General features: G+C 48.9%; 1 protein-coding gene across 8 annotated transcripts in view; it reads right to left on the bottom strand.

The window, feature by feature from the left end:
• MPRIP (myosin phosphatase Rho interacting protein) overlaps window positions 1-27,694 on the bottom strand; it is a 140,906-nt gene extending 113,212 nt beyond the window's left edge. For 3 of the 8 annotated variants that reach the window (XM_058559491.1, XM_058559496.1, XM_058559497.1), the window contains exon 1: window positions 27,223-27,694. In XM_058559491.1, coding sequence (XP_058415474.1) covers window positions 27,223-27,345 — 123 coding nt within the window. In that variant the 5' untranslated portion in view covers window positions 27,346-27,694. The remainder of the gene's footprint in view (window positions 1-27,222) is intronic. The other 5 variants (XM_058559492.1, XM_058559494.1, XM_058559495.1 and 2 more) reach the window with 3 other exon arrangements.
• Between the last annotated feature and the right edge of the window lie 212 nt (window positions 27,695-27,906).

The following is a 27,906-nucleotide window of genomic DNA, read 5'->3' as shown; positions in this document are numbered from 1 at the left end:
AAGAGCTGACCGAAAGAGAAGGGTCAGATGCAATCCAAAGTCACCTAACATAACATGAAACTGTCCAGGTTTCAATCAAAAAATCACCAATTTTCAATCGAAAATTATACCAAGAAGCAGGAAGGCTGCAAGCTGAATGAACAAAGACATCTGACAGATGCCAACACCACAGCGACAGACGTGTCAGAACTACCCGACAGGGACTGTAAAGAAGCCATGCTAAAAGCTCCAACAAGAAATTATGAACATGCTTGGAATAAACGAAAACACAGAAAGCTTCAGTAAAGAAACAGCAGATATAAGAACCAAATGGAAATTTTGAAACTGAAAAATACAATACCTGAAATAAAAAGCACAGTGGATGGGCTCACAGCAGAATGATGGGAACCAAGGAAAGAATCAGTGAATGGGAAGAAAAAACAATAAAAATTACCCAATCAGACAACAGAGAGAAACAGAGAGAAAACAAACTGAAAAAAATAAATGAATAAGAGAAGAACAGAGTCTTAGGGACCTGTGGGACTATAACAAAAGATCTAACATTTGTGTCATCAGAGTCCTGGAAGGAGAGGAGCATAGGGCACAAAAAGCACTTGAAAAAAGAATGGCTGAAAACTTCCCACATTTGGCAAGAGTGGTAACCTATAAATTCAAGAAGCTGACTGAACTCCAAAGGATAAATGCAAAGAAATCCACACCAAGACAGAAATTTAATTGTGATATTAATTAAATTTCTGAAAACTTAAGACAAAGAAAAAATCTTGAGAGCAGCCAGAGAAAACAAGAGGTTATGGATAGGAGAAAACCAAATATAACAAGAGTGGATTTCTCACTGGGAACCACAGAGGCAGAGGGAAGTGGCACAGGAGTTTTCAAGTGCTGAAAGAAAACAAACTGTCAACCCAGAATCCTACACCCAGTGAAAATATTGTTCAGGAATGAAAGGGAAATCAAGATACTCTCCCAGGAAGGAAAACTGAGAGAATTTGTTAGCAGACTTACCCTAAAAAAATGGCTAAAAGGAAGTTCTCTAAGCAGAAAGGAAATGATAAAAGAAAGAACCTTGGATCATCATGAAGGAAGCAAGAACACAGTAGGCAAAAATACGTGTAATCAGGCTTTCCCTCTTTTGAGTTTTCTAAATTATGTTTGATGACTGAAGCAAAAATTACAACACTGTCTAATGTGGTTCTAAACCATGTGGAGGAAATACTTAAGATAGGTACATAGGGAAGGGTAAAGGAATGTAAAGGGAGGTACTCCCTTTACTTGAACTGGTCAAATGACACCAACAGTAGACTGTGATAAATTATGTATATATAATGTAATGCCTAGAGCAACCACTAAAAAAATCTACGCTGAAAAAGTCCCTATAGATAAATCATAAAATTTATCATAAAAAAATCAAATCCTAAAAAAAAAATTCAAGCAGGAAGAGAAATAAAAATAAAAGAGAACAAACAGGAAACAAAAAATAATTACGGCCTAACATATCAATAATTATATTAAAGGTAAATGGTCTATATACACCAATTAAAAGACAGAGACTGACGAAGTGGATTAAAAAAAATGATCCAACTGTATACTGTCTACAAGAAACTCATGGCAAATATGATGATACAGTCAGGCTGAAACTAAAAGAATGGAAAAGATACAACTTGCAAATATTAATCAAAGGAGAGTGAGTTGCTATATTAGCATCAGATAAGGTAGACTTCAAAATAAAGAAAATGACAAGAGACAGAAAGATTATGTCATAATAAAGGCTCAATTCACCAAGAACACAAAGCAATCTTAAATGTGTATGAACCAAAAAACAGATCTGCAAAGCAGTGTGAAGCAAAAACTGGTAGAACTAAAAGGAGAAATAAATAAATCCACAATTACAGTTGGCAACTTCAACACTCCTCTTTCAATAACTGATAGAATAACTAGACAAAAAATCAGCAAGGTTCCAGAAGAAATCAACCATACCATCAACCAACAGAATCTAATTGACAGTTATTAGAAGAGTTCACCAAACAACAGCAGAATAGTGTCCACAGAGCATACACAATGATAGAGCATATCTTGGGCCATAAAACAAACCTCAATAGAGTCAAAGAATTGCAATCACGGAGTATGTTCTCTGACCACAACGAAACCAAACTAGATATCACTAAGACAAAGATAAGAAAATCTCCAAACATTTGGAAACTAAACAATACGCTTCTAAATAATCTTTGGGTCAAAGAAGAAACCTCAAAGGAAATTTAAAAAAATAATGACATGTCAAAACCTGTAGGACACATCTAAAGCAGTCCTGAGAAGGACTGTTATTGCACTAAAGTGCTTGCTTTAGAAAAGAGGTAAAGTTTCCAATAAATGAGCTCCCACCTCAAGAACCTAGAACAAGAAGTACAAAATATACCCAAAGCAAGAAGGAAATAAAGACAAGAGCAGAAATCAATTAAACTGAAACAGAAAAACAGGAAAATCAATGAAACAAAGAACTGGTTCTTCGAAAAGATCAATAAAATTGATAAATTTCTTGCAAGACTGACAAAGAAAAAGAGAGAAGACAAATTAAAATCAGGAATGAGGGGCTGGCCCCATGGCTTAGCAGTTAAGTGCGCGCACTCCGCTACTGGCAGCCCAGGGTTCGGATCCCAGGCACGCACCGACACACCGCTTCTCCGGCCATGCTGAGGCCATGTCCCACATACAGCAACTAGAAGGATGTGCAACTATGACATACAACTATCTACTGGGGCTTTGGGGAAAAAAAGGAGGAGGATTGGCAATAGATGTTAGCTCAGAGCCGGTCTTCCTCAGCAAAAAGAGGAGGATTAGCATGGATGTTAGCTCAGGGCTGATCTTTCTCACAAAAAAAAAAAAAAAAAAAATCAGGAATGAAACAGGAGATATCACTGTAGATCCTGTAGACATCAAAAGGACAACAAAGGGAATACTATGAACAATTCTACAAATAGTAATTTGACAACTTCCATGAAATGGACCAATTTCTCAAAAAATGCAGATAATCTGAATGACCCTGTAACTATTAAGAAAACTGAATATGTAATTTTAAAACTCCAAAAAAAGAAATCTCCAGGCTTGGATGTTTTTATTGGAGAATTCTACCAAATGTTTCAAGAAGAACTAACATCAATTCCACATAGTCTTTTCCAGAAAATCCTCTTCCAAAAGAGGAAGAAACACTTTCCAGTTCATTTTATGATGCTAGAATTAACCTGATATCAAAATCAGACACAGTACCAAAAAAAACTGAAGGAAAAGAACAACTACAGACCACTATCCCTCAGGAATATGGATAAAAAAATCAACAAAATAGTAGCAAATAGAATTCATCAACATATTTAAAGAATTATATACCATGTCCAAGTGGGGTTATTCTAGGGATGCAAGGCTGGTTTAATATTTTAAAAAATCAATGTAATCCACCATATTAACAGGCTAAAGAAGAAAACCTCTGTGATCACATCAATTAATACAAAAAAAGCATCTGACAAAATTCAACACTCATTCGTGATTTAAAAAATAAATAAATAAAAACTAAAAAACCTCCTCAGAAAAGTAGAAATAGAAGGGAACTTTCTTGATCGATAAAGAGCATCTACAAAACCCTAGAGCTAACTATCCATACGATGAATGGCGAGAAACTAAATGCTTTCCCTCCTCGATCAGGGACAGGCGATGAGGTCCACTCTCAGAACTGTTATCCAACACAGCACTAGAATTTCTAGCCAGTGCAATAAGGCAGAGAAAGGAAATAAAGGCATACAGATTGGAAAGAAGAAATAAAATATTTACAGATGACATAATAGTCTATGTAGAAAATCACAAGGAATCCATAAAAAAAACGCCTAAAACTAGCAAGTGAGTTTGACAGGGCTGTAGGATATAAGATTGGTATATGAAAGTCAATTGCATTGCTATACGCTAGCAATGAATATATGGATACCAAAATTAAAAATATAATATTATTTACAATCACTTAAAAAAATGAAATACTGAGGTGTAAATCTGACAAAGCACGTACAGTACTACAGGCTGAAAACTACACAATGCTGATGAAGAAATAAGAAAGGAAGTAAATAAACGGAGAGACTCAGACTGGAGGATTCTAAGACACCAATTCTCCCCACGTTGACAGGTTTAATGCAAGTACTATCAAACACTCAGTGAGACCATTTGTAGACACAGACGAGATTACTCTAAAATTTACCTGGAAAGGGAAAGAAACTAGAATCGTTTTTTAAAAATTAAAAAAGAATAAAGAGGGAAGACTCCATCTACCTGATTACGAGATTTATTATACATCCACAGTAATCAAGACAGCGTGGTGTGAGTGGAAGGTCAGACACACAGATCAATGGAACAGAATAGAGAACGCAGAACAGACCCACACAAACCTGCCCAGCTTAATTTTCCACAGAAGTGCTAGAGCAATTCAATGTTGCCTTTCAACAGATAGTGCAGGAGCAACTGGACATCCACAGGCAAAAAACAAATAAAGCTCAACCGTATACAAAAATTAACTCAGAATGGAACACAAACTTAAATTGACAAATTGGAGTTCATTAAAATTAAAAACTTTTGCTCTACATAAGTCCCTATTAGGAGGGTGAAAAGATATGCCAGAGTGGAATAAATATTTGCAAACCACATATCTAACAAAGGACTAGTATCTAGAATATATAAAGACTTCTCAAAACTTAACAGTAAAAAAACAAACAATCCAATTACAACATGGGCAAAAGACATGAAAAGATATTCCACAGATGGCAATTAAGTACATGAAAAGATGTCCATCATTAGCTATTAGGGAATTGCAAATTAAAACCACTTGGGTTATTACCATACACCTATCAAGATGGCTAAAATTAAAAACGGTAACAATACCAAATGCTGGCAAGGATGTGAAGAAAGTCTATCACTCACCCACTGCCGGAGGGAATGTAAATTGGTACCACCATTCTGAAAAACAGTTTAGTGGCTTCTTAAAAAACTAAACATGCAACCACCATACAATCCAGCAACTGCACTTCTGGGTATTTACCCCAGAGAAATAAAAGCTTACATTCACACAAAAACTGTGCATGAATCGTTACAGCAGCTTTATTTGTAATAGCCAAAACCTGGAAACAACCCAGATGTCCTTCCGTGGTGAACAGTTAAATAACCTGTGGTACATCCATACCATGCAATAAAAGAAAGCTAGCAATAAAAAGAACAAACTATTGATACACACAACCTGGATGAATCTCCAGAGAAGGATGATGACTGAGAAAAGCCAATCTTGAAAGGTCACAGGTCATACCATTGCATTTACGTTCATTCTTGAAACATGGAATTTCCAGAAATGGACCACAGATCCGTGGCTGCCAGGGGTTAAGGAGGCAGTCGTGGCAGGAGGGCAGGAGGTGTGGCTGTGACGGACCCTCCAGTGATGGAAATCCCCTGCATCTCAGCTGCATCCATGTCAATATCCTAGTTGTGATACTGAACCATCATTTTACAAGACATTCCCACTGGGGAAACCGGGTAAAGAGTACACAGGACCTCTCTGTATTATTTCTTACAACTGCATGGGAAACAACAATTACCTCAAAATAAAAAGCTGAATTAAAAAAAACAAAACAAAACCTGTTAATTCCAGAATACTCCTTCCACCCACATACAGGCATTTAACACTGGAAGGGGACCCGCCACAGCCCCAGAGCACAGAGGCTCCAGCCTCGAAGGCCTGTGCAGTCCACAGGGGTCTTCCCCAGGCAAGGCCAGCCCTCCACGGCCCTCAGCTGAGCTGCAGGAGCTCCAGTGGCGTTTCCAACAGCTTCTCCTGGAGGCCACACGCAGCACACACACACCCCTGTCTCAGGCCCGTCTACTCGACCGCGGTTCTTCCACGCCTTCCCCTCACCACCCTCCTTGGGCACACCTTTGTATCAGGAGGAGCCCAACTGCCTCAATTCAGGCCACATGGGCAGGCCGCAGGCCAGGGAAGGAGCAAACTTCCTGGCCCGCTTTACACAGAGTTGTCAAGCTGCCACACTGACACTTCCCAGAAACATACAAGCCTCTGGACACAGCCACCAGATCACAACCAGCTCCAGGGTGTCTAGAACATTACACGCTCGGCTCTCAGCCCCATGTGGCCTGTCTGCAGCTCAAAGAGCAGGCAAGTCAGTGACCGATCTCTGACAGGTGGTTAACCCCGCTTTTCCTGTCTCCTCAGATTCACCCGCCCTCAGAGCGCACGAGGCGCTGAGAAAGGCAGTCAGCACATCACACAATATGGCACTGAAGAGGGAGCACCCCAACTATGGATGTGAAAATGTGGGTCCACCCTTCCAACCCCCCTGGTAACTTCCTGTTATCCTAAAGGCCCTCTACCATCTGGTGCCCCCCCACCTTCCACAGCTCACCTCCCACATACAAACACCTCTACTTCATGGAATAGGGTGATTTACTGTTCCCTATGCAGCCCCCCTCAAAATTCCATGCCCCTTTCAAGTACAGTAATGGACCCAAAGCCGAATGTTTACTGAGAACTTACCATAGCTGCTGCTGCCATTAATCCAGGGCGCTGCTGCCCGCCCTTCTCTGAACTGCTGTCACCCTCACACCTCCCAGGGGAAAGACAAACGCTGCAGGACTCTGGGCTGTGCACAAGCAGTTCTCTGTGTGGAAGGCTCTTCACCCAACCCTGCTGGCAACTCCCTGCTCACCCCCCAAGGTCCCATCTCCCAACCCCAAGGCATCTGTGTCCCTTCTCTCTTACAACGCCTCAGCTTGCCGCGGACAGGACCCTTGCCTTCGTCCAACGAAGTGCCCAGGACGGAGCAGGGCTGCGGCGACTGAAAAAGCAAACACACGGATGAGTCAATGGACACGCTTACTAATCACGAGCACACAGCTGAGAAGTGAACCGCTCCCTCTCTGTTCTCTAGGAACTGCTGGTAAGGCCTTCCCAGCCAAGACCTAGGCGAGCCCAAGCCACACCTCTGACTTCCACAAACGGAGCTCTCAGGTCACAGCACCAACAGTGGGGGACACCGGCACGCCGAGGAGCAAGCAGACAGGCTGCACCTCACCTGTGCTTCTCCCTTCTCTGAACCCAACCCCCAGTCACAGCACTGTGTGCACCACGCTGGAAACACAAAAGGCAGAAGCACCGCGGCAACTCGGCACTCAGAGAGCAGCGATGTGGTCACATGGGCGAGAACCAAGATGTTCCCATGCTTCTGCCCCAGTAACCCCACGGCCAGAAACTGAGCCTAAAGAAGTAACACAGAGAGAAGAAACGAGTTTCATGCATGATGTGGGAGGAACTCAGTGTCCAACAAGGAAATGGCTACATGAACGCTGATATGTCGACTCACTAAAATATCACACAGCCATTCATTATAAAAAACTATGAGGGGCCGGCCCCGTGGCTTAGCGGTTAAGTGTGTGCGCTCCGCTACTGGTGGCCCGGGTTCGGATCCCGGGCGCGCACCGACACACCGCTTCTCCGGCCATGCTGAGGCCGTGTCCCACATACAGCAACTAGCAGGATGTGCAACTACGACATACAACTATCTACTGGGGCTTTGGGGGAAAAAGAGGAGGAGGATTGGCAATAGGTGTTAGCTCAGAGCCGGTCTTCCTCAGCAAACAGAGGAGGATTAGCACGGATGTTAGCTCAGGGCTGAACTTCCTCACAAAAAAAAAAAACAAAACGATGAGGAATTCAAGAAACCCTCTAGACTATGTACCCACAGGACTCCATCAAGCCAGGACTTCTTGCACAGAGCCCAGTGGCTTCATTCGCTCCGTCTCCTGTGACCGGCACCCTCTGAAGGTGTACAGCAGAATTTCGCGGGGAAATCAAGGTATCAGAGATAAAAAACATGAGGTGCACACACCCTCTCCCTCAGGAGCTCTCTGGCTAGTGAAGGAGACCAGGGCGTGTGAACAGGCAGCCAGGGTGGGATGTGAAGCGTGGTCTACAATTGTAAATGCATCAGGAGAGTCACAAGAAAACAGCGATTCTGTTGCCTGTTGGCATCATGAGCAAGTCCTGGGATTTTTGTTTGTTTTTACCATTTTTTGCAAAGTAATGCAACTATCTAGCACTTACCAGATATTCTTTTTTAAAGGAAAGGGAAGATGTTTGCCCGACCATGCATGCACGACCACTGATGCAGCACTAGCAGAATGTCCTCCCCAAAGGGGGGCCTGATCATTCATGGCAGAACAAGAAGCAGGCAAGGGTAGGGAACCCCTATACTGCACCCTCCACCAACGGCATGACCGCACAGCTCTGGGTAATCAGTCTACAGACCCTGGCCTGGGAACCAGGAGGCCCAGATTCAAGTCCTGCTTCCATGCCTTAGTCGTTGTGTGGCCAGGGCAAGGCGTTATCTCCGTGAATCTCAGTTTCATCATTTATAATAATAGAAAAACACACATATTCTTCCCATACCATTTTTAAAATTACATCAGACACAAACACACACTGGTCACTGAACAGTCAATGCCTCAGACCCAGGGACACACATCCCAGCACCTACCTGGGGCCATGCAAACAGCTGGCACTCAAACCAAACTGGGGTCGGCGGTGCTCAGGGGAGTGGGCCCCAGTGGAGGTGGCGAGTGTGTGACAGGCAGGACTGCAGCGTATTCGAGGCCAGTCCGGAGGGACCCCAGAGCTCCTGACTCTGAGGTCGGGGCAGAGCACGCAAACAGGCTCCCTCACACCAGGCCGTACACCCAAATTCCAAGCACAGTGACCGTCCCCATGAAGTTCTTCAAGAGGAAAAGTGCTACACAGTCCTGAAGAAGGGAGATTCCTGGGGCAAAGACTTCTCTGGACCAAAGGTAGGAGCTGGGGAGCCACACTCAAGCATGAGGTGGGAAGCAAATGGCCTTCTGTAGAGGATTCAGTGAAAGATCTACGGGCAGAGTGTGTGTAAATTGCAGCTAATAGATCTTCTGTGGTTCTGAGGTTGATTCCTTCCTTTTTTTTCCCAAAAGAGTTTCTGTGGAAACGCTTCCACACTCATAGCAAACAACCTGTTTAATATTTTCTGCATTTCAATTCCAAAAGGACAAATGATGCCTGGGTAGCCGCCGTCTGGCCATCTTTACAAGCTTGTAAATCACAGGAGATTTCAAGGTCACCTATTTTTTCTGGGACGTTTAGATGTAACTCAGTGAAAGGAGAGATGAGCACATGTCAAAGTCAGTCTCAGGCCGTGCCCTTGCCAACACCTCACTGTGCTCTACAGCCACCCAGACGGACAGTGAGAGGACCAGACAGCTCCAAGTCCAGCACGCTGCGGAAGGAAGCTTATCAGTGGAGCCGTGTGTCCACCTGCCTGATCCACACTGGGGATTAGCACACACCTCTGACTGGACCCAGTAGGGCCACAGCCCCCAGAAAAGTGGGGCTTCTCTTTGAACAAACCTGCCAGGGCCAAGCAGCACCAGTCATCACTGCAGACCCCTCGAGAGGCCACACACAGCATGTCCCCACAACGCTGCATGGACCAAACCGTCCTGGAATTTCTCTCTAAGACCCGTCCATGGGGTCTGGAGCCCCAGAGAATACCGGCCTGTTGCTTTACAGCTTTTCTGTCTGGACCGAAACCACATTCCTCAGTATGGGCACTGTCTGCCAGTACGAACTTCCAGGGCCTCTCATCTGCCTCCGAAAGTCAGCAGAGGACAATCGGCCACTACGAAGACACTCACAATTGTGTTGGAGCCACTGCAAGTCATTCAGGTGACCAGGACCCAAGGCCGAGTGACCAGGGCAAAAGGCTGGCCTTCCGAGCGAGAAAGGCTGCTGCCCACTGGCTGGCAGAAGAGCATTAGGCACGGGGCCCAGAGGACTCACGCTTGATCTAAGCGAGCACACTGGAGAGGCTGTTTAAAAGGCCCCTCAGTTTCCTCCCTTGGTCATCTGTGTCCTGCTCCCCACTGTCCTCAGAGCTAACACTCACGGGTTACGAGGCCGGTCACTGCTCTAGGCACTTCACATCATGAACTCTTCAATCTTCTCAAGAAACCTGTGAGGTATGTACCATTACCGCCTCCATTTTACAGACGAGAAAACCAAAGTGCACAGAGATTAAGTGACCTATCTAAGTAGGGCGTGAGCCAAGGCTACCTGGCCCCGTATCTGGCCCTGAACCACTCGCCACCGCTCCACATGACTGAGCCACTCCCAGAAGGCTGGCGCCAGCCCAGCAGGAAGCATGTTCCCAAGTGGGGTATTCTCCTGCAGGGTCTAGTCCTGACCAGCAGATCACTCAGGGCTTCCCCCAGACAGCCTGGCAGCCGAGGCCTAGGGCACGGTGTGTGGCACCAACACACGGCACCTGTAAGGAGTTCATCACTACAGGATGAACCAACCACAAACCACCCTTCCACGGAGCCGCCCACCCAGCTTGGCCAGGAACTTGGGTTGTCAAGGTGTTCGGGGAGCTGACGGGGATCATGGGGCTTGTCTCAGGAAGGAGGAGTCTTTCCTACCTGTGCAAAGACATAAGTGTGAGCACAGGCTCCCACCTCCACCCCACCCCAGAGAAAGTAGAGCCTCACACACAGAGTAACCTTGTAATTTATCATCCAAACTCGGATACTGTGGGAAATGAACAGGAATCCTACTCATCACGCCAGGACACGCGGCCTTGGAACTCAGAGGAAATGCACAGTTTACTGACCTTTGCTGCCACAGGCCAGAACGCAAGGCCATCAGTGCAGAGACGACAAAGCCACTGAGAACACCCACAACGAGATGAACACACAAAAGCAGAGAGAAGGAAAGGAACTGGCACCGGGAGCAGAGAGGAGGGATCTAGGAGAAACTTCTGTGAGGACCGAGCAAAGGACAACTTCAGAAACTGAAGTCAGGGGACACAAGCCCAGGGAAAGCTGCCACAGCTGAGCCAGGGTAAGGCCGGCTGGCGTGTGCAGAGGCTCGAGCTTCCCTCCCGAGGAGGCAGCAGAGCCTTACCCATAGTGCCGCCTGGCTCAAGAGGAGAGTGCACGGCCCACAAACCCCACGAGGCCAGCATCTACAGGGCCGACTCCCCCAGAGCTACCTCGGAGGCCTGAAACCTCGAGACCATCTGCTGACAGTCCCACTCTTCTGCCGAATCAGCAGCAGCACAGGGTGGAGGCAAAGACAATGAACATTTGCTGAAACAGTGACCCGAGCTCTAAATAACGTTCTCTGATGGCCCGGTGGTTTCAGCCCAGAACACTTGCACACTACTGCCACACATTCGACCACGGCTGAGCCCCACGCTGTGTGTGCACACCCATGCACACATGGGTGTGTATGAGACGGCAAGGCCAATACCATGCACATACAGTGTGCCCCTGGGGACCTATAGCCAGGATGGAGAGCAGAACGGAGGTGGGATCTGTGGCGCTAGTCGCAGATCCCACCGTCACAATGGCAGCAAGTGTCGAACAGAAAACAACAGCAAGACGGGAAATGAAGACACCAAATAAGGGTTTGGCAAAATGTGAACCACGAGCACAAACCAAAAACAAGATGAGGGCAGTAACTATTTGGGGGTATTTCTGTAATAACTCTTTTGAGGTGTGATTTACCTACCCTACAATGCAACCATTTAAAAGTGTACAATTCAATGGTCTGTAGTGCATCCACCACCACAATCCATTTTAGAACATTTTGTCACCCCAAAAAAGAAACCCTGGACTCTAGCTATCATTCCCCAAACCCTTCGTTCCCCCCGACCCCCAACCTAGCGCCTGGCAACTACTAATCTACTTTCTGTCTATATAGATTTGTCTATTCTGAACATTTACATCAATGGCATTAGACAACATGTGGTCTTTTGTGACTAGCTTCTTTTGCTTAGCATGATGTTTTAAAGGTTCATCCGTGTTGTAGCATGTGTTGGTATTTCATTCATTTTTATGGCCAAATAATAATTACATTGTATGGAGAGACCACATTTTGTTTATCCGTTCATCTGTCGATGGACACTGAGGTTGTTTCCACCTTTGGCAGCTGTGAACATTCGTATACAAGTTTGATGACTGTTTTAAACCTCCCTGAAGAGAGACCAAAGAAGTAAACACCACCTATCAATGTGAAGTCCGGACAATTAGCTCCTCAAAAGCCAAAAAAGGAAAGAGTTGAGGAAGGTGCTGGAAGCCTGAGAGGCTCCCGTAAGCAGACTGGGGGCAGCAGCTCCAGCTACACAGACCAAGCTCCAGCTCAAAACCTCTCACAGGAAGCCAGCACCGGCCTTTCCACACGGATGGGCTGGAAAGGCAGAGCCGCAGGCAGGAAAGAAAGGGGCAGGGAAAACACATTCTTTAACAGATACCATAAACACACAGTCATAGCAAAAACTGTGGTATAACTAAAAGATCTGGGATCATGGGGATAACATTTAACATTAAAGGCATCAAAATTCCTGTCCAGCTACTAAATATAAGCGGCAGGACCTGGTTGGGGAACATTTTAATTCCAAAAAGGTAATTTTCCTCTTCTGAGGGTCGATCCAAGCTTCTTCTCAAAAACTAAAATAAAAAATCCCAATTGTGTCACTTGAGACCTCCGGGGGACTCCAAGATTCCCTTGAATCCCCTTCCTGCCCACATGCTTAGAGGGCGCAGGACTCGACCACCACTCCCAGACCAAGGAATCGGAAGCTCCCTCTCCACCCTAACTTCCAACCCAAGTCCCAGCCCTGCATCTCCGGGGAGAAGGGGCGCTCCACCTGGCCACTGCCAGGCCTCCTACGCATGTGTCCAAACACCAAGCTCCAGGTCAGGAACTGGGACAGGTCTTGCAAATTATCCAGGCACCAGCCAGTGAACAGATGAAAAGACCCAGGTGGTCTTGCCTTCTGGCTGCAAAGCAAACCAGCGGCAGAGCCCCGAGGAGAACTGCGTGCCCCAGTCTGTTAGTCCTCAGCTGCCTCTTGCTCTCCACATCAGCAACGCGGCCCTGTAGCTGCTCCAGTCTCCATCCTGAAACATTCCAGTCATCTCTGACCCCTCCCTTCTGAGAGCTGCAGAGCAGCAGTGGTGAAATGTAAAAGCAAAGCAACTTCCCTCTCCAAGCCTCAGACTCCTCTCAGTGCAGTCAGGAGCATAATACCTACCCCACTGTCTTCGAATCGAGTCCCTACCACGTGCCGCCTACCTTACTCGCACTTCATTTATTCTTCAAAGAGCCCTTGTGGGCAGGAAGTAGGGGTGAGCCAGTCCGGAATGTGCCAGCTGCCGGAGAAAGCAGGCACTCATCCACGGTGGCCCCCTCGTCCCCCTCTGCCCATCCCACGTCTGAGGCTTCAAGGGCTGCCTCGGGGGTCTGCCCAGAGTCTGCGCCCGCATCCGTTCCCTCATGACAGGCGTCCTCACCGCCGCTCCTCTCAAGGCAGCTGGGGCCTCCGAGCAAACGGCCCAATGGGAGCCAGACCACGGCTCTCAAAGAAGGGCAGTCCTTGAGACCCTTATGGGGGTCCGTGAGCCAAAACTATTTCTATAAAAGCACTAAGTCATCATTTGCCGTTTTCACTCTCTTTCTTTCACTAGTGCATAGCAGGGTTTTCCAGAGGCTGCACGACATGACAGCACAGCAGACTGAATGTGGAAGATACGAGAATCCACAGACGTTACAGAGATTTGCAAAAAGGTAAAATAATGCAGCTCTTCTCAGCAAAATTTTTTTTTATTTTGGAAAAGTTATTTTTCAGAATACACCTGTTATTTATGTGAACATGTAACAGATTTATTTTATTTTTAAATGAATATTTTTAAATTTGTTTTAATTTCTAATACAGTAAATACCATGGATGTAACCCACATAACCAAAAGCCCTTGAGGGCCTCAGTAATCAAGAGCATAAAGGGGCCCAAAATAAAAAGTTTGAGAAGCGCTGACCTAGCCCACTGCACTGCCCCACCCACACTCCAGCACGTCCTCAAATCAGTAACTGGCCCACCCTGCCCCCACCACACCTTGCTTCTCTTGGGCTCTGCTTGCAGTGTCTCCCCAGCTGATGACACTTCTCTGGCTCTCTGGCTCCAAACACAAACGAGCCTTCAGCTCCGTGTCCGGATTTCTACTCGGAGTCCCTTCTCCTCAACAGCACTACCTTAAAAGGCCGCGTCTACACCAGACTTGCCCCCGGCGGCTGCATTACAGTTGTTCTGGAAATGAAACAGACTCTTGCACACAGCCGGGCAGGGAAACCTTCCTCTCAACAAGGCGAACCTCTGCCTGGAGAGGAGGCCTGGAGAGGGGCTGGGCTCAATGGAGGCAACACCTACCTGTAGGTCCGCCCCTGGATCCCAGCCATCAAGAGAGGCTGAAACCCTGGAAACACCAAGTGCGTCGAGTGTTCTGCAGGAACACGGTACATATATTGCACATAGACGCTACTTAGGCTCTTTTGTGTACATCAAATATTTCATTCTACTAAAAAAAATTAACACAAGGGTTACGGTAAATCCGTGGTTTTCAAACAGTGAGGATGCCTGAAAGTCATGTTTCAGGGGCCACTGCAGAGCACGGGTGAGCAGGGGCTTGGAGTGGGCTCATGGGTGGCACCATTCCTCCTCCGGCCTTCACACATGAGAGTGCCACTTTCTGTTTCGAGGGGCTCTGTGTTCTATTGCTAAAGAAATAAAGTTTGAAAACTGGTAACAGAGTGGTGAACAGGCCACATAGGTCGTTCCATCTAACTGACCCCAAGATCCTTTGGAGGCCCGATACAAGCAGCTCGCCATTCACCACCCACTCTGGAGTGCACCAGCATCTCCCTACGTTGTCTGGCCTTCAACTCCCATGTCCCCTCAGCCCCCCTCCCAACAACATTAAAGCCCCAGTTTAGCCCCTTCTTAGCAACTCAGCTGATCTTCAGGTTAGAAAAAAGGGAAGAGAGGAGGGAACGAAGCTCAAAGGGGCTCAGCCACCCCTGCGCACAGGCATGACCCCCTCTGCCACCACCTCAGAGCTGCACACAGTGCTCACAACCCTGAGGCCTGCCCTGGACCCCCATTCTCCATCCGGGACTCCTCCAAACGAGGAGCACTGGGCTCTCCACCCAAGGTCACCCAGGGTCCACCACTCCCTCCACCATCTCCAATGTCCTACCACCCAACAGTCTGCAGGGCTGATGTCTGGCTTCACATGCTGATTCAAAACACAGCTCACTAACAGAATTACCACAGGACATCAAAATTCCACTTCTAGGTCTCTACCCAGAAGAGCTGAAAGTAGGTGTTCAAACAAAAACATGTACACGAATGTTCATAGCAGCACTATTCCCAACAGCCAAAGGTGGAAACAGCTCAAATGTCCACCTACAGATGAACAGATAAACAAAATGTCCCATAACGGAACATTATTCAGCCATAAAAAAGCAATGAAGTACTGATTCACACTACCACATGGATGAACTCTGAAAACATGCTAAGTGCAAGAAGCCAGACAAAAGGTCACATATTCTATGATTCCATTTTGATGAAATTTCCAGAATAGGTAAATCCATAGGGACAGAAAGCAAATTGGTGGTTGCTGAGGACTGGGGATGGGAAGTGGGGAGAAACTACTTATAGTTATGGGGTGTTCTTTTGGGGTGATGAAATATCTTAAACCACAGAGTGGTGGTGTTTGCACAACATCGTAAACATGCTAAATGCAACTGAATTGTAAGCTTTAAAATGGTCAATTTTATGTTATGTGAATTTCGCCTCAAAACACAAAAACAAAAACAAAACCCACTCACAGAGCTCCCTAGACCCCAGGCCAGAGAGGGCAAGGGCACGCAGCAGCTGGCCTGCTCTCCGTTCTCCTCTCCCCGGTGCTGCGGCCCACTCGCCCCTCTGCCCACAAGCATGCCCTGCGAGCGTAGCCCACGCTCAGGGCCCCTCCTCGCACTGCAGCAGCCGGAGGAGAAAGGGGAAAGCAGCTCTTAAAAGCCTCTTCCCTGTTTGGTCTGGACCAGGAGCCCACAGCCGCGGGATTTTTGGAACATGACGCCATCCGTGGCAAAGGGAGGAATGCTAAAGAATGCGTGGGGACAAATTTCCGGGGCAACAGCTCTGCAGGAGAGTCACACCCTGTCCCTCAAAAAGCAGTGCTTCCCATTAAGAAACAGGTAGGACAGGAGAGTGCCATAGGAAGAAAAAAAAAAGGGGGACGGGAAATCTAAATAACTTCAGCTCGAGCCTCATCGTCCAACCCCATCCTTCCTAGGACACACACACACCCTTCCCACAGGACAGCCCCTGGCTCCTGGACATGAGGGGCCGAGGGACACACACGGTCAGAGGTCTCACGGCCAGAGGCCCACCTGCCCCCACTTGAGTCAGCACGAGAAACAGCGGAAGGAGGAGGCCCTGTGTCAGACCGTGTGGGTTTGTGTCTCCACTCTACCCCTCACTGGGTAACCCTTGGGCAAGTGACACGGCCGCCTCCAATCTCAGTTTCTCATCTCTTTATTCCATAACGCTGCTGTGGATATAAACAAGTTAATGGTGGCCTGGCACACAGCCATTACCATGAGCCATGAACGTCACCACCACAGCAATACCTAATCCCAGAGCACGTCAACTGCTCCTTTGATTTAAGTATAGGAAAACCTCCCCACCTTAGAAGGCTTCATGGCTATGCTAGCTAGCCCAGCTCCTCCAGGAAGAAGACCCCTAAGCTCACAGGGCTTCTATGCAGGAAGGGAGATGTGGGAACTAAGAGTCACGGGACTGTTTGCCGAGTTGGCGCCTGCCTGTTAGGAGAGCTTGTTCGCAGGCTCTCACAGGGAGCCACTTCTACTTGTTTAGACGCTATAGAAAGGTCCCCTTGACAGAAAGTTCCACTCTCTGAAGGGTGTGACTTGTAAAGGCGGGGGGACAGGGGGGAAGAAGGTTGGAAGGACCCAGCTGCTGACAGGCGATGAATCAACGCTGGTGACCAAAGAGCCAGAACACACACTGGCCAGATCTCCCAGCCACCTGCCCAGTGATTTGTGACTAGACCCGGGCTGTTCTCTACCCTCCTCTGGCCATTTCACTCAGGCACCGGGCACAAGGACTTTGATTCTCAGACAACTGCTCCCAAGGACACCAGTGAGATAAGCGGCTTCTCTTAATCCTCTCTCACCTTGCTGATGGCAACTCAGACACTTCTATGTAAAGTGACTTCTGAAATTGGGATCTGCCACTGCTATTCAAGGGACCTGGACTCTGCGCTTCTCTGGGCTTAGCAGGGGCTGGGGGTGGCCACTGTGCTGACCACTGCCCTCTGGAACAGCCCACACCCTCTAACGGTTGATGGCGCTGGGCCTCTCTACCTCCTATCCTCTAAAAATTCTTAAAAGCAGTTCAATCTCTACACTTAAACATGTTCTGAAAATCAAGCCCACACAAGCTGACTATGGCCCTTCCAATCTCCAGGGGCTACCATGAGGAAGTTGCTAGGGTGGTACCAAGAAGCTCCGCGGGAGAGTGGGCAGCCTGGGCTTTTGTTCTGTGGGCGTGGAAGAAGAGAGAAACAGAGTTTGAGGGTCAGCTGTCCCACAAAGTCACGGAGGTGGGTCCCCTCTCTGGGTCAGTGCTTGCAAAACAAACCCCATTTACTGAGCACCCACTACACACCCAAGCATTTACACACTTGGCACTTGCTATTTCTCGCAGCTTCCACCATCCTCACAGGCACTCAAAGACAGGGGTATCACCAACCCCAGTGTTCAGAGGAGGGACGCAGGCACCTAAACTGTGAATCACCTGCTCAATCAGCATCAGAAATGGAGCCAGCACGTGCACTCAAATCTGAGCTGAAAGCCCCCACTCTCGATCATTCCATTCCCTTACCTGAGCAAGTTTAAATGAAAAGTGGGACTGTGCCAGACTTCTGGGTCAGAGCAGTCCCCAAGCGGAAGACAAATGAACGCCCAACCCCCCGAGCCCTGAGGCTCCCTGCACCCCAGGGCACTCGCCAGCCTCTGAGTGGAGGGGCTCTGGGTGCGGCACCCGGAGACCCAGGAGACATGGACTCTTTCTCTGATTCAACTGGGACTCGCAGAAGCTGCTCCCCAGCCCCGGCCTCCTTAGCTACAGGCCAGGACTATTCAGGACACAAGGGACGTGTCTGAAGGTGCGCCATGAGCCTCCTTGGTCTGCCTGTTAAAACTAGTGCTTTAGGACCTACAGAGATCAAGGACACAACTATTTCCTGATTCTGAATTCCTCAGGGGGAAAAACAGTCCTTCCTGTTCAGGGCTGTGCCAAAGGCGTGGTCACTGCCACAGGCCAGCAGCTTGTCAGGGGGCCAGGGGACACCCCGAGGCTGAGGGGATTTTAGGACCTACACGATGTCCTGCACTGCCACCCTGCCCACATGCACTCCCACGCACCCCATAAACTAAGGAGTCCCAGTCAGGGCAAGGCCCTGCTTCTGAAGGCAAAGGTTAACGCTTCTTATCAGACACAGAGAGGCCAAACAGAACTTTGGAAAAACCCACACTGGCCTTCCTGTGACCTAGGCAGGTCGCTGAGCCTCTCTGGGTCTCAGTGGCTCCATCTGCTAACCGAGCGCAATCCTTCACCTACCTAATGGCAGGGGGATCATCCAGCCCCTGCAGGCCCCTCCTCCCAGGGCTAGGAATTAGAAGTCCATTAAATCACTTTGATTTAGTTTGCAATACCCCAACCTCCTACAGGAACAGTACAAAGTTAACAAATCAAAGGGGCCTTCGAGGGCCGGCCCCGTGGCTTAGCGGTTCGGCCCGGGTTCGGATCCGGGGCGCGCACCGCCGCACCGCTTCTCTGGCCATGCTGAGGCCGTGTCCCACATACAGCAACTAGAAGGATGTGCAGCTATGACATACAACTATCTACTGGAGCTTTGGGGAAAAATAAATAAATAAATAAAATTACAAAGTGGCCTTCTCAAGGGCAGGGAAGACAGGCTCCTGGCCACACGAAAACTGGTGTGAACCACATGGAACCAAGTTTTGTATCACAGCCCCATCGCTAGGCAGCTCGGTGACCTCAGGCAGGCTACCCAATCTCTCTGAAACTCCACGTCCCCTCCTCCACCAGTGGCCATGCTGCCACCAGCCCTGCTCGCCTCCTCAGCGACCAAGGCGGACTGAGATCATGGTACACAACACTTGGTTCAGTGCAATGGAGACTCAGGAGGATCCAACAGGCCCATCCGCTCACTCTCACTGCAAGCTGCCCCACAGACCGGCGCAGGCCACCGTCCAGAGCAGCATGCAGATGCCAAGCTGACTGCAAGGGAGCCGAAAGGGTTACAGGCTCCAAGCAAAAACTAGGCTGTGGTTTCATGTGAACTAGGATGACCTCGACTGAGAAAACCAGCGAGTGGTTTGGAAGATTCCAATTCCAGTCTCCAGAGACAAAATGCCAGCAAATCAACCCACTGGCTGTCTCGCCCCCAAAGGAAGTGAAAATATGACGGGAGCAATGGGGCTGGGCATTTGGAGGTTCCATCCCAAGGCAGCTATGAAACCACTGCGGACGATTTCACAAAACCCTCAACTACTAACACTGGAGGAACCACAAACTCTAGGGAAGAGTTTTCAAACCTGGCCCTTGTAGCCCCCAGAGACGACTGGAGACCCCATGGGTGGGAAGAGGAGGCGGCCAGGAGGCCAAGCTCCAGGCTCTGAACCCGTGTCGCCCAGAACCGTGTCGCCTTTTCTGTCTCATACACAGCATTTCCATACGAGATTCCTTTGAGTAGAAGGCTCTGCAGTTTAATAAAAGTTTCAAAACCACTGACCTGGTCTAAGTGTGTCATTTCAGACGGGAAAGTGAGGCTTGGAGAGTGAGTTTCCAAGGATAAAAGAAAAGTGTGTTTTCTCAGGTTAAACGCTTCCAAACCAGCACCCAGTGCTCTTCACCCCCTCCCTCGCCTCTCCCCCCACAGTATTAGGATGTCAGTCCTGCTCCTCTCTTCCCTGGTTCTGATTGGTTCTCTCTCCTCTCTTTCAAGACTCAATGGCAGCTTGGGAACAATGTAAAGATAAACATTCCAAGTCAAATTTCTTTATTTCAGCTAAACAGCATCAGGGCCTAGTAATCAGGAGATAGCCAAACGAAGGCCATTCCCCACAGGAGAGGCTGTCAGTGTGCTTCCTGGAATATTAATTACCACAAAGGAGTTCAGCAACCTCCACAGGCCTGGCCGGCCCCTCCATCCATCCCATTAGCACACCACTCCCTGTAAACCGAATGTGGGCAACAGCTTTATAGGTGGAAAACCAAGGCTCGGAGAATGTAAGTGACCTTCCTGGGCACCCTGCATGTCTGTGCCAAGAATAGAACACAGGTCTTCGACTGTAGTCCTTCCGTGTGGCAAGGGAAACAGAGCTCAAGAGAAAGGTGAGGCAGCAGGCGGGAGCGCGGGGAGAGCACAGCCAGGAGAGGCTGCAGAACCCGCGCCAACACCAAGGGCCGGGTCAGAACGCAGCGGGCCTGGGGCACAGCAGCCTCTCCCCACGGCAACCAGCACCCTCCTCCCTTCTGCCCCTGGAGCGGGAGTGCGAATCAGGGCCCCAGCTCTCAAACACACTATCAGGAGTCACCAAAGAAGATGTGACTTACAGAGAAAGAACACCCGAAAGTTGGCAAAAAGACATCAAGCAGGGGACACAAACAGGAGTAAGGGTGAGAACCAGCATTTCAGGAATCCTCCGAACGCAGGCTGTCTGCGCAACACCTCATGGAGGAGGAGAAACCCACAAGCACCGTCTTCCCACCCTGTCCTTCCCCGAGGGCCTCAAGGGCCCAGCTGCAGGCCAGGCCACTGCACTAGCATTACCCCGTCCAACACTGTCGGCACCGCCACGCGTGGCTACTGAGTACCTGAAAGTGGCCAGTCTGAACCGAAAGGTGCCATAACCGTAAACTGCACATAACTTCTTTGCACGTTGAAATGATAATATTTTGGGGGACTGCCCCGTGGCGTAGTGGTTAAGTTTGCACGTTCCGCTTTGGCAGTCCGGGGTTTGAAGGTTCAGATCCCAGGCACAGAACTACACATCACTCGTCAGTCATGCTGTGGTGGCATCCCACATACAAAATAGAGGAAGATTGGCATGGATGTTAGCTCAGGGCCAATCTCCCTCACCGAACAAAAAAAAAAAGAAAGAAATGATGATATTTTGGATGTTAGGTTAAATAAAATATAATTTAAATTAACTTGTTTCTTTTTTAATGTGGCAACTAGAAAATGTACAATTACATATATGGCTCGCATTATAGTTCTATTGGACAGGGCTGATCTCACCCAGGGGTTGGCAGGCTATGCTGAGAGGCCAAAGCTACCCCGTCAGCTGTTTTTTTAAGGCCCAAAAGCCAAGAATGGCTTTTACATTTCTAAATGGTTATATAAGTACCTACCTCGATTTTGCCTGTTGCCCTACAAAGCCCGAAATGTTTACTGTCTGGCCCTTTAAGAAAAAATCTGCCAATTCCTGGTCTAGACTCCAGAAACAATCAGATGTTCTCTCCAACGACACACGGAGCAGAGGGCAGGTCTGGGACGTGTGTGTGAGATTCTTCCACATTCATTTTTTGTTGTTGTTGTTAGGAAGACCGGCCCTGAGCTAACATCTGCCCATCCCCCTCTTTTTGCTGGGGAAGATTGGCCCTGGGCTAACATCCGTGCCCATCTTCCTCCACTTTATATGGGACGCTGCCACAGCATGGCCTGACAAGCGGTGCGTCGGTGCGCTCCCAGGATGCGAACCAGTGAACCCCAGGCTGCCGCAGCGGAGCGCGCGCACTTAACCACTTGCGCCACTGGGCAGGCCCCGCACATTCGTTTTTTTTTTTTCAATTGAGGTAAAATTCGCCTAACATAAAATTAATCATTTTAAGGTGAACAATTCAGTGGCATTTAGTATATTCAATCACCATGTCTATCTAGTTCTAAAGCACTTCATCACCCCCAAAATAGAACCCCGATCCCATTAGCAGGCACTCCTTGTTCCCTCCTCCCCCAGAACCTTGGCAACCACTAATCTGCTTTCTGTTTCTATGGATTTACCTATTCTGGACATTTCATATAAAAAGAATCATACAATATGTGACCTTTTGCATCTGATTCTTTCCTTTAACATCACGTTTTTGAGGTTCAGTCGTGTTGTAGCATGTCTCAGTCCTTCAGTGCTTTTCAAAACTGAATAATATTGTATGGATGCACCACAAGTTGTTTATCCGTTCATCGACTGATGAATATTTGTGTTGTTGCTACCTTTTGGCTATTGTGAACACTGCTATTATGAACATATGCATAAAAGTATTTGTTAGAATATCTGTTTTCAATTCTTTGGGGTATACGCTAGGAAATGAATTACTGGCTTATCTGGTAAGCCAGTAACTCAGGAACTGCCAGTTTTCCACAGCGGCTGCAGCATTTTACATTCCCAGGAGCAACGCACGAGGGCTCCAATTTCTCCGCACCCTCACCGACACTTATTACTCTCCCTTTTTATTACAGCCGTCCTAGTGGGTGTGAAAGAATATCTCCTCGTGGTTTTGATCTGCATGTCCCTAGTGACTAACCATGTTGACCCTCTTTTCATGTGCTTGTTGGCCATTTGTAAGGTCTGGGATTTTTGACACTCCCCTTGACAAACAATCTACAAATCCACACACAAATTACCAATCTTCTAAAAAGGGTGAGCACGAAATCTCCCCATTGCCTCTGAGATATGTGAAGTCAAATAAAGAAGTTCCATAACCTGGGACTTCTAAGAGTGTCACAGGAACAAGGAAAGTCAATGAGATGATTCACAGAGACCAAGCCCTGGCCCACCCACCTCTGTGTCTGGGATCGCTACGCCAAGGCCCCAGCAGCCCTGGCAGTGGAGTATGGGCACAGCGAGGGGCAGGATTCGACCAGGTCTGAGAAGAGACACAGAAGGACTGGAAGAGCCTTGGGAGAGATCAAGACCAACCTCCTCATTCTCCAGATGGGAAAATTGAGGCCTGAGGAGGGAAAACAACTCAGCCAAGGTCCCACAAAAAAACAGTGGCAGGCCTGGGACTAGACTTTAAGTTCCCTCCACAAAGGGCGATACCTAAAGTTGCAGAAGTTGACAGAAGAATGAGACATCATGTCGGGTCAATACCCACCAGGAAACTCGGAGACCCACGCTGAGGCTGGGAAGAGAACTCGGAAGCTGAGAACCCTGGGTGCCAGGCCTGCCGCTCCCACTGACCACCAATCCCTCCCATCCACCTCCCTGCCCCGCCTACCCCTCTTCTTTCACTCTACACGGCCTCCTGAGTGACTGCATTCACTCCCAGGACTTCAGAATTCCTACCTCGGCCCCCACCCTTCCTCCAGCTCTAACCACGGACTGCCTGAGTGTATGATGCCACCTAAGGACCAGACTGGACTGCCACTGCCATGAGGTCACATTTGCCATATTGTTTTTGACTCCTCCCCACCCCCTAAATCTACTCCAAATCTGTTATCCTCAGTTTCTGTTAAAGGTACTTTTACCCACCCAGGTTTCCTCAATCCCCACCTCCAACCACCTGCAAATATCCTGTCCCCAGGGTTTGAGACTCCTCTCCTCCAGGCCAGCACTAACCTGGAGAAGCCCTTTCCTGTAATTCACCAGGAATACTTCAAGAGCATCTGTTAGAGCTTCTGCCGTTAGCCAGAATTATTTTCCTAAAACCCCAATCTGATGGATTAAAAAGCTAAGCATAAAAATAACCATAAAAGACCTAAGAAAATATTAGAGACTACTTTTTAATCCTGGAAAGAAGACCTTCATAAGCATAAGATTAAAACCAGCAATTATAAAGGAAAACATGGAAATGTAACTCCAATCAAAGTTAAAACTACCATATGAAGAAGAGAAATGAGCATACACAAAATTAAAAGACAAGTGACACCCTGGGAGAGAATACCTGCAATTACGACAGGTGTCAGATTAATATCTAGAGCAGGGTCAGCAAACTGTGGCTCACAGGCCAACTCCTGCCCCTGCCTGTCTTTGTAAATAAAGTTTTATTGGAAACAGCCATACTCATTAGTTTACGTATCATCTACGGGGGCTTTTAAGCTAGAGTGGTAAAGCCGTGTAGTTGCTACAAAGATCATATGGCCCACAAGGCTAAAATATTAACTATCTGGCCTTTTACAGAAAAAGTTTGTGGACCCCTGACCTAGAGGATATATAGAAAGCTCCTACAAATCAATAGGGATGAGAAACTAACCAAATAGAAAAATGGGCAAACCACAAATATTCAAGAAATATCATGAAAAGAGGCTTAACCTCACTGGTAATTAGGGAAATCATGAAAGAATTAAGTCATTTGATAACATCCAATCCCAGCAATGGTCTGACACAGCCTTTTTTGGAAGGCAATTTGGTGATATCTGTAAAAAAAAATTTAATGTGCTTGATGTCAACCCAGCCATTCTATTTTTAGGTATCTGCCCCCAGAGAAATACTTGCATTCGTGCACACACACACACACCCTCAGAAGTATTTAGAAAGCTGTTTGCTGAAGCAAACTGTTTATAACAGCAAAACCTGGAAGTAACCTTGCTGTCCATCAATAAGGGAATGGTTAAACTACAGTACCTCCCTGATAGTATAATATGCAAAACGATTTTGCTATATTTATATGTAATACATGAAAAGAGCTGTAAGATGTCATTAAGCAGGAAAATATATGTTGCAAATACGTACATACAGTTTAACTTAAAAAAGGTTATAACTGTGTATTTGAGTCCACACGTATGTAGAAAAATGCACAGAAGGACTGAAAGATAAAAGCCTTAAAGAGGGGGTGGCCTCAATGATCACTGATCTATCTTCCAGCCCTGACGGTCTAAAATAAGCTCCGGGAGGTGGGGAGGGGCAGCAGGAAGCAGGGACCAGTGGGGGAGACTGATGGGAACCGATTGGCTGAGGTTTTCTAATGGAGCCATGAGGATGAGAGTAAGAGGCTGGGGGAGGGCCGGATGCAGAGCAGCAGCTAACGTTGTTGGCAAGAGCCCTGAGTGTCCCTCTTTCTCTCTTCAAGAGCAGTTTCTTCCCGAAAGATCCCAGGAGGTAGAAGGCTGGCCTAATCTCTCCCAGCACAAATAACCCCACTCAGTATTTCAGAAACTACCATTCCAGTTGTGCCCTGGAAGGCTCAGGCCTGTTTCAAAATCCACAATTAAACTGTGAATACAGGGAAAGAGTAAAGTACTTCACATTTTCGACACCTTCCCTTGAATCCAATTAATAATCAACAGATTTTTTTTTTAATTTTTAACAGATTCAACTCAAATATGCAGATTTCATTCTAGTACCTAAGCTTAAGAACCAGAAAAGATGCCCTATGAGGTGTGAATACCCAATACACCAATTTTGGCAGTTGGCTTGGAATAACCAGGAATCTCTCTCAGGACAACCCTTGCCAAGCCCAGAAACTTCCTAAATCCCAGTTTACTATTCTGTAGGCGATGTTTGTTTGTTTGTTTTTTAAACTGTAAGAGAAAAAAGTTTAATGAAACCATTCCTTGCTTTTCACGACAGCCCGGTGAGCTTGGAAAGCCAGGGATCTCTACTCCCAATTTATAGACAAGGAAACGACACCACAGAGGCAAAGGCACTTGTTCAAGGTCATGCAGCTGAAAGTGACAGCCAAGATTAGAAGCAAAGTCTACTGACTCCCGGTCCAGGACCCCACCACCACATAAACTGCTTCCCAGAAACAGGCATCCAGTCAAGAAGAGAGCATCTCCCTTAAAGCCCACCCCAGAACACCTCTCCAGGAAATGGAGTTCCACCCTTCCCAAGCCAACCTGGCCCTCTGTCCTAACAATCTACGACTTTGCAGCCTTCAGTGTTTGGTTAAGCTTTTGGTCTTAGATAAAAGGAGTCTTTTCCTGGCTGTTGGGAACCTGACCTCAGAGGAAGGCACCATATCCCAGGCCATAACGCCTGCCCTGCCACCCCACTCTGGTCTGCCATGTAAACAAGTCAAACCCTGTGAGCACTTAAGCAGCATTAAAAACAGCCAGGCCGGTACACTTAAAAGCTATGTTTTCCATCTAAGGGGTTCTTCTGCAAAAGGAGCGGCTACACCTAGGTCATACTGCACTGGAATGTGAACGGAGCTCCCCGGCCTCATTCAGGGGAAGAGAGAAAGCTCTGAAGAGGATGGAGATGGGGGAAGAGGGCAAGGAGGGCCACAGACATCCCAAGGAGATGCAGAAGGCTTGGTGAGGAAATCCAAGGAATCCGCATGTCCTAGAGCCCTCCCCGAGTTCCAGAGAATCCTGGAACGCTGGGAGCTCAGAGAGCAACCAGTGCAGGGGTCCCCAAGGCCAGCGGGGACTGCACCCCAACTTCTTAGGGAGCTGTTACCCATACAAATTCCCTGCTCTCCTAAATCACTTCAGGACGGGCCCCAGGACTTGGTATTTTTAAAGACTGTAACTGATGCCAATTTGGGAGCTCCTGAACTAGTCGAAGCCCTTATCTGACAGGTAAGGCCCGGAGAAGTGAACCGACTTCCCCGAGGACCCAGAGGTCGCCTCATTCCTTGCCGAGTGACCAGGGCGCTGGGGGGCAGGGTAGGAGAGGAGCTCCCAGCTCTCCCATCTACAAAAGGTCCTCCAATTTAAGTTCAAGGGCAACACCCTCCTCCCCAGACTTCGGACCCTTCACCTCTGCCCAGCCACTGGCAGTGACAACGATTTAGAAAAAGGGCCGGACGCGTCTGACAAGGGGGAGCCCGAGTCCACCCAGACAGTCCTACTCCCTTAGCCACTCGGGTGGACAGGTCTAAGTCCCTCCTACGACAGACTCCGAGGGGGTCCTGCGAGGCAGCAGGCAATTCCCAAGCACTTTGTTCCTACTAAGAAAACCCAGGCATTTTTGAGTCACCCAAAAAGCATGAATCACACGGCAGGCAGGACCATGGGAACGGGAAAGGATGTTATTTTTCGGCATACTTGAGGATTTTCCCTTTGTCCCGAGTCTGTCAATGCACTTCCCGCCCCCCGCCCCATCCTCGCCCCCAGGAGGCACGCATTGTTCCGCCGTTTTACCCTCCCCAGGAGCCTGCAGACGCGCCCCCCCTCGGGCACCGGGCCGCGTCCGCTCCCTCCTCCGCGGCGGGACGGCGGTCCCCGGGCGGCGGGCGGGGCGCCCGGCCCCGGGGCGCCCGGCGCGCCGCTCACCTGCGTCAGGTCCTCGTCGTTGAGCAGATGCGACTCGCGGGGCTTGAAGCAGTTCTGACACTTGCTCTTGTTGAAGATGTTGGCCTGGAATTTCCGGCACGGGTTCTCCTTGGCCGCCGACATGGTCGGCGCGGCGGCGGCGCAGGCCCGCAGGCCCGGCCGGCGCTCGCGGCGGACGGCGGGCGGCGCAGGCGGGCGGCGGCACCATGCACGGCGGGCGGCTCGGCCGGCTCAGCGCGGGCGCCGCCGCACGCCCCGCCGGCCCTCAGCGGGCCGCTCCGGCGGCCGCCCCCGCTCGACGCCGCGCCCGGGCCTCACAGCGCGCGCGGTCCCCGCCGCCCGCCCGCACGGCCGCCGCCCGCCCGCCGCAGGCCCATGGACGCGGCCCGCGCCCGCGCCTCACTCCGCCCCTCTCGGGCGCCGCGTCCAGCCGCTCCGCTCGGTGCCGCCGCCGCTGCCCTCGGCGCCCAGGGCCGCAGCAAATGGGAGCGGGCGGCCCGCGCACTGCGGGCGGGGCGGGCGGCGGGCGGGAGCGGCGGGCGCGGGGCGGGGCCGCGGCCCGGGAGCGGCGGCCCGGCCGGCCTATGGCAGCGGCTCGCCCCGGCTAACAAAGGAGGCCCTCGGCCAATGGGAGCCGGGGGCGGGACGAAGGCCCCGGGCGCAAGGTAGCGTGTGTCGGCGCAG

This window comes from Diceros bicornis, chromosome 18 (genome assembly GCF_020826845.1).
Source record: "Diceros bicornis minor isolate mBicDic1 chromosome 18, mDicBic1.mat.cur, whole genome shotgun sequence".
Classification (NCBI taxonomy): Eukaryota; Metazoa; Chordata; class Mammalia; order Perissodactyla; family Rhinocerotidae; genus Diceros; species Diceros bicornis.
The sequence above is the reverse complement of the archived record's forward strand: the minus strand, read 5'-3'. Positions and strand labels throughout refer to the sequence as shown.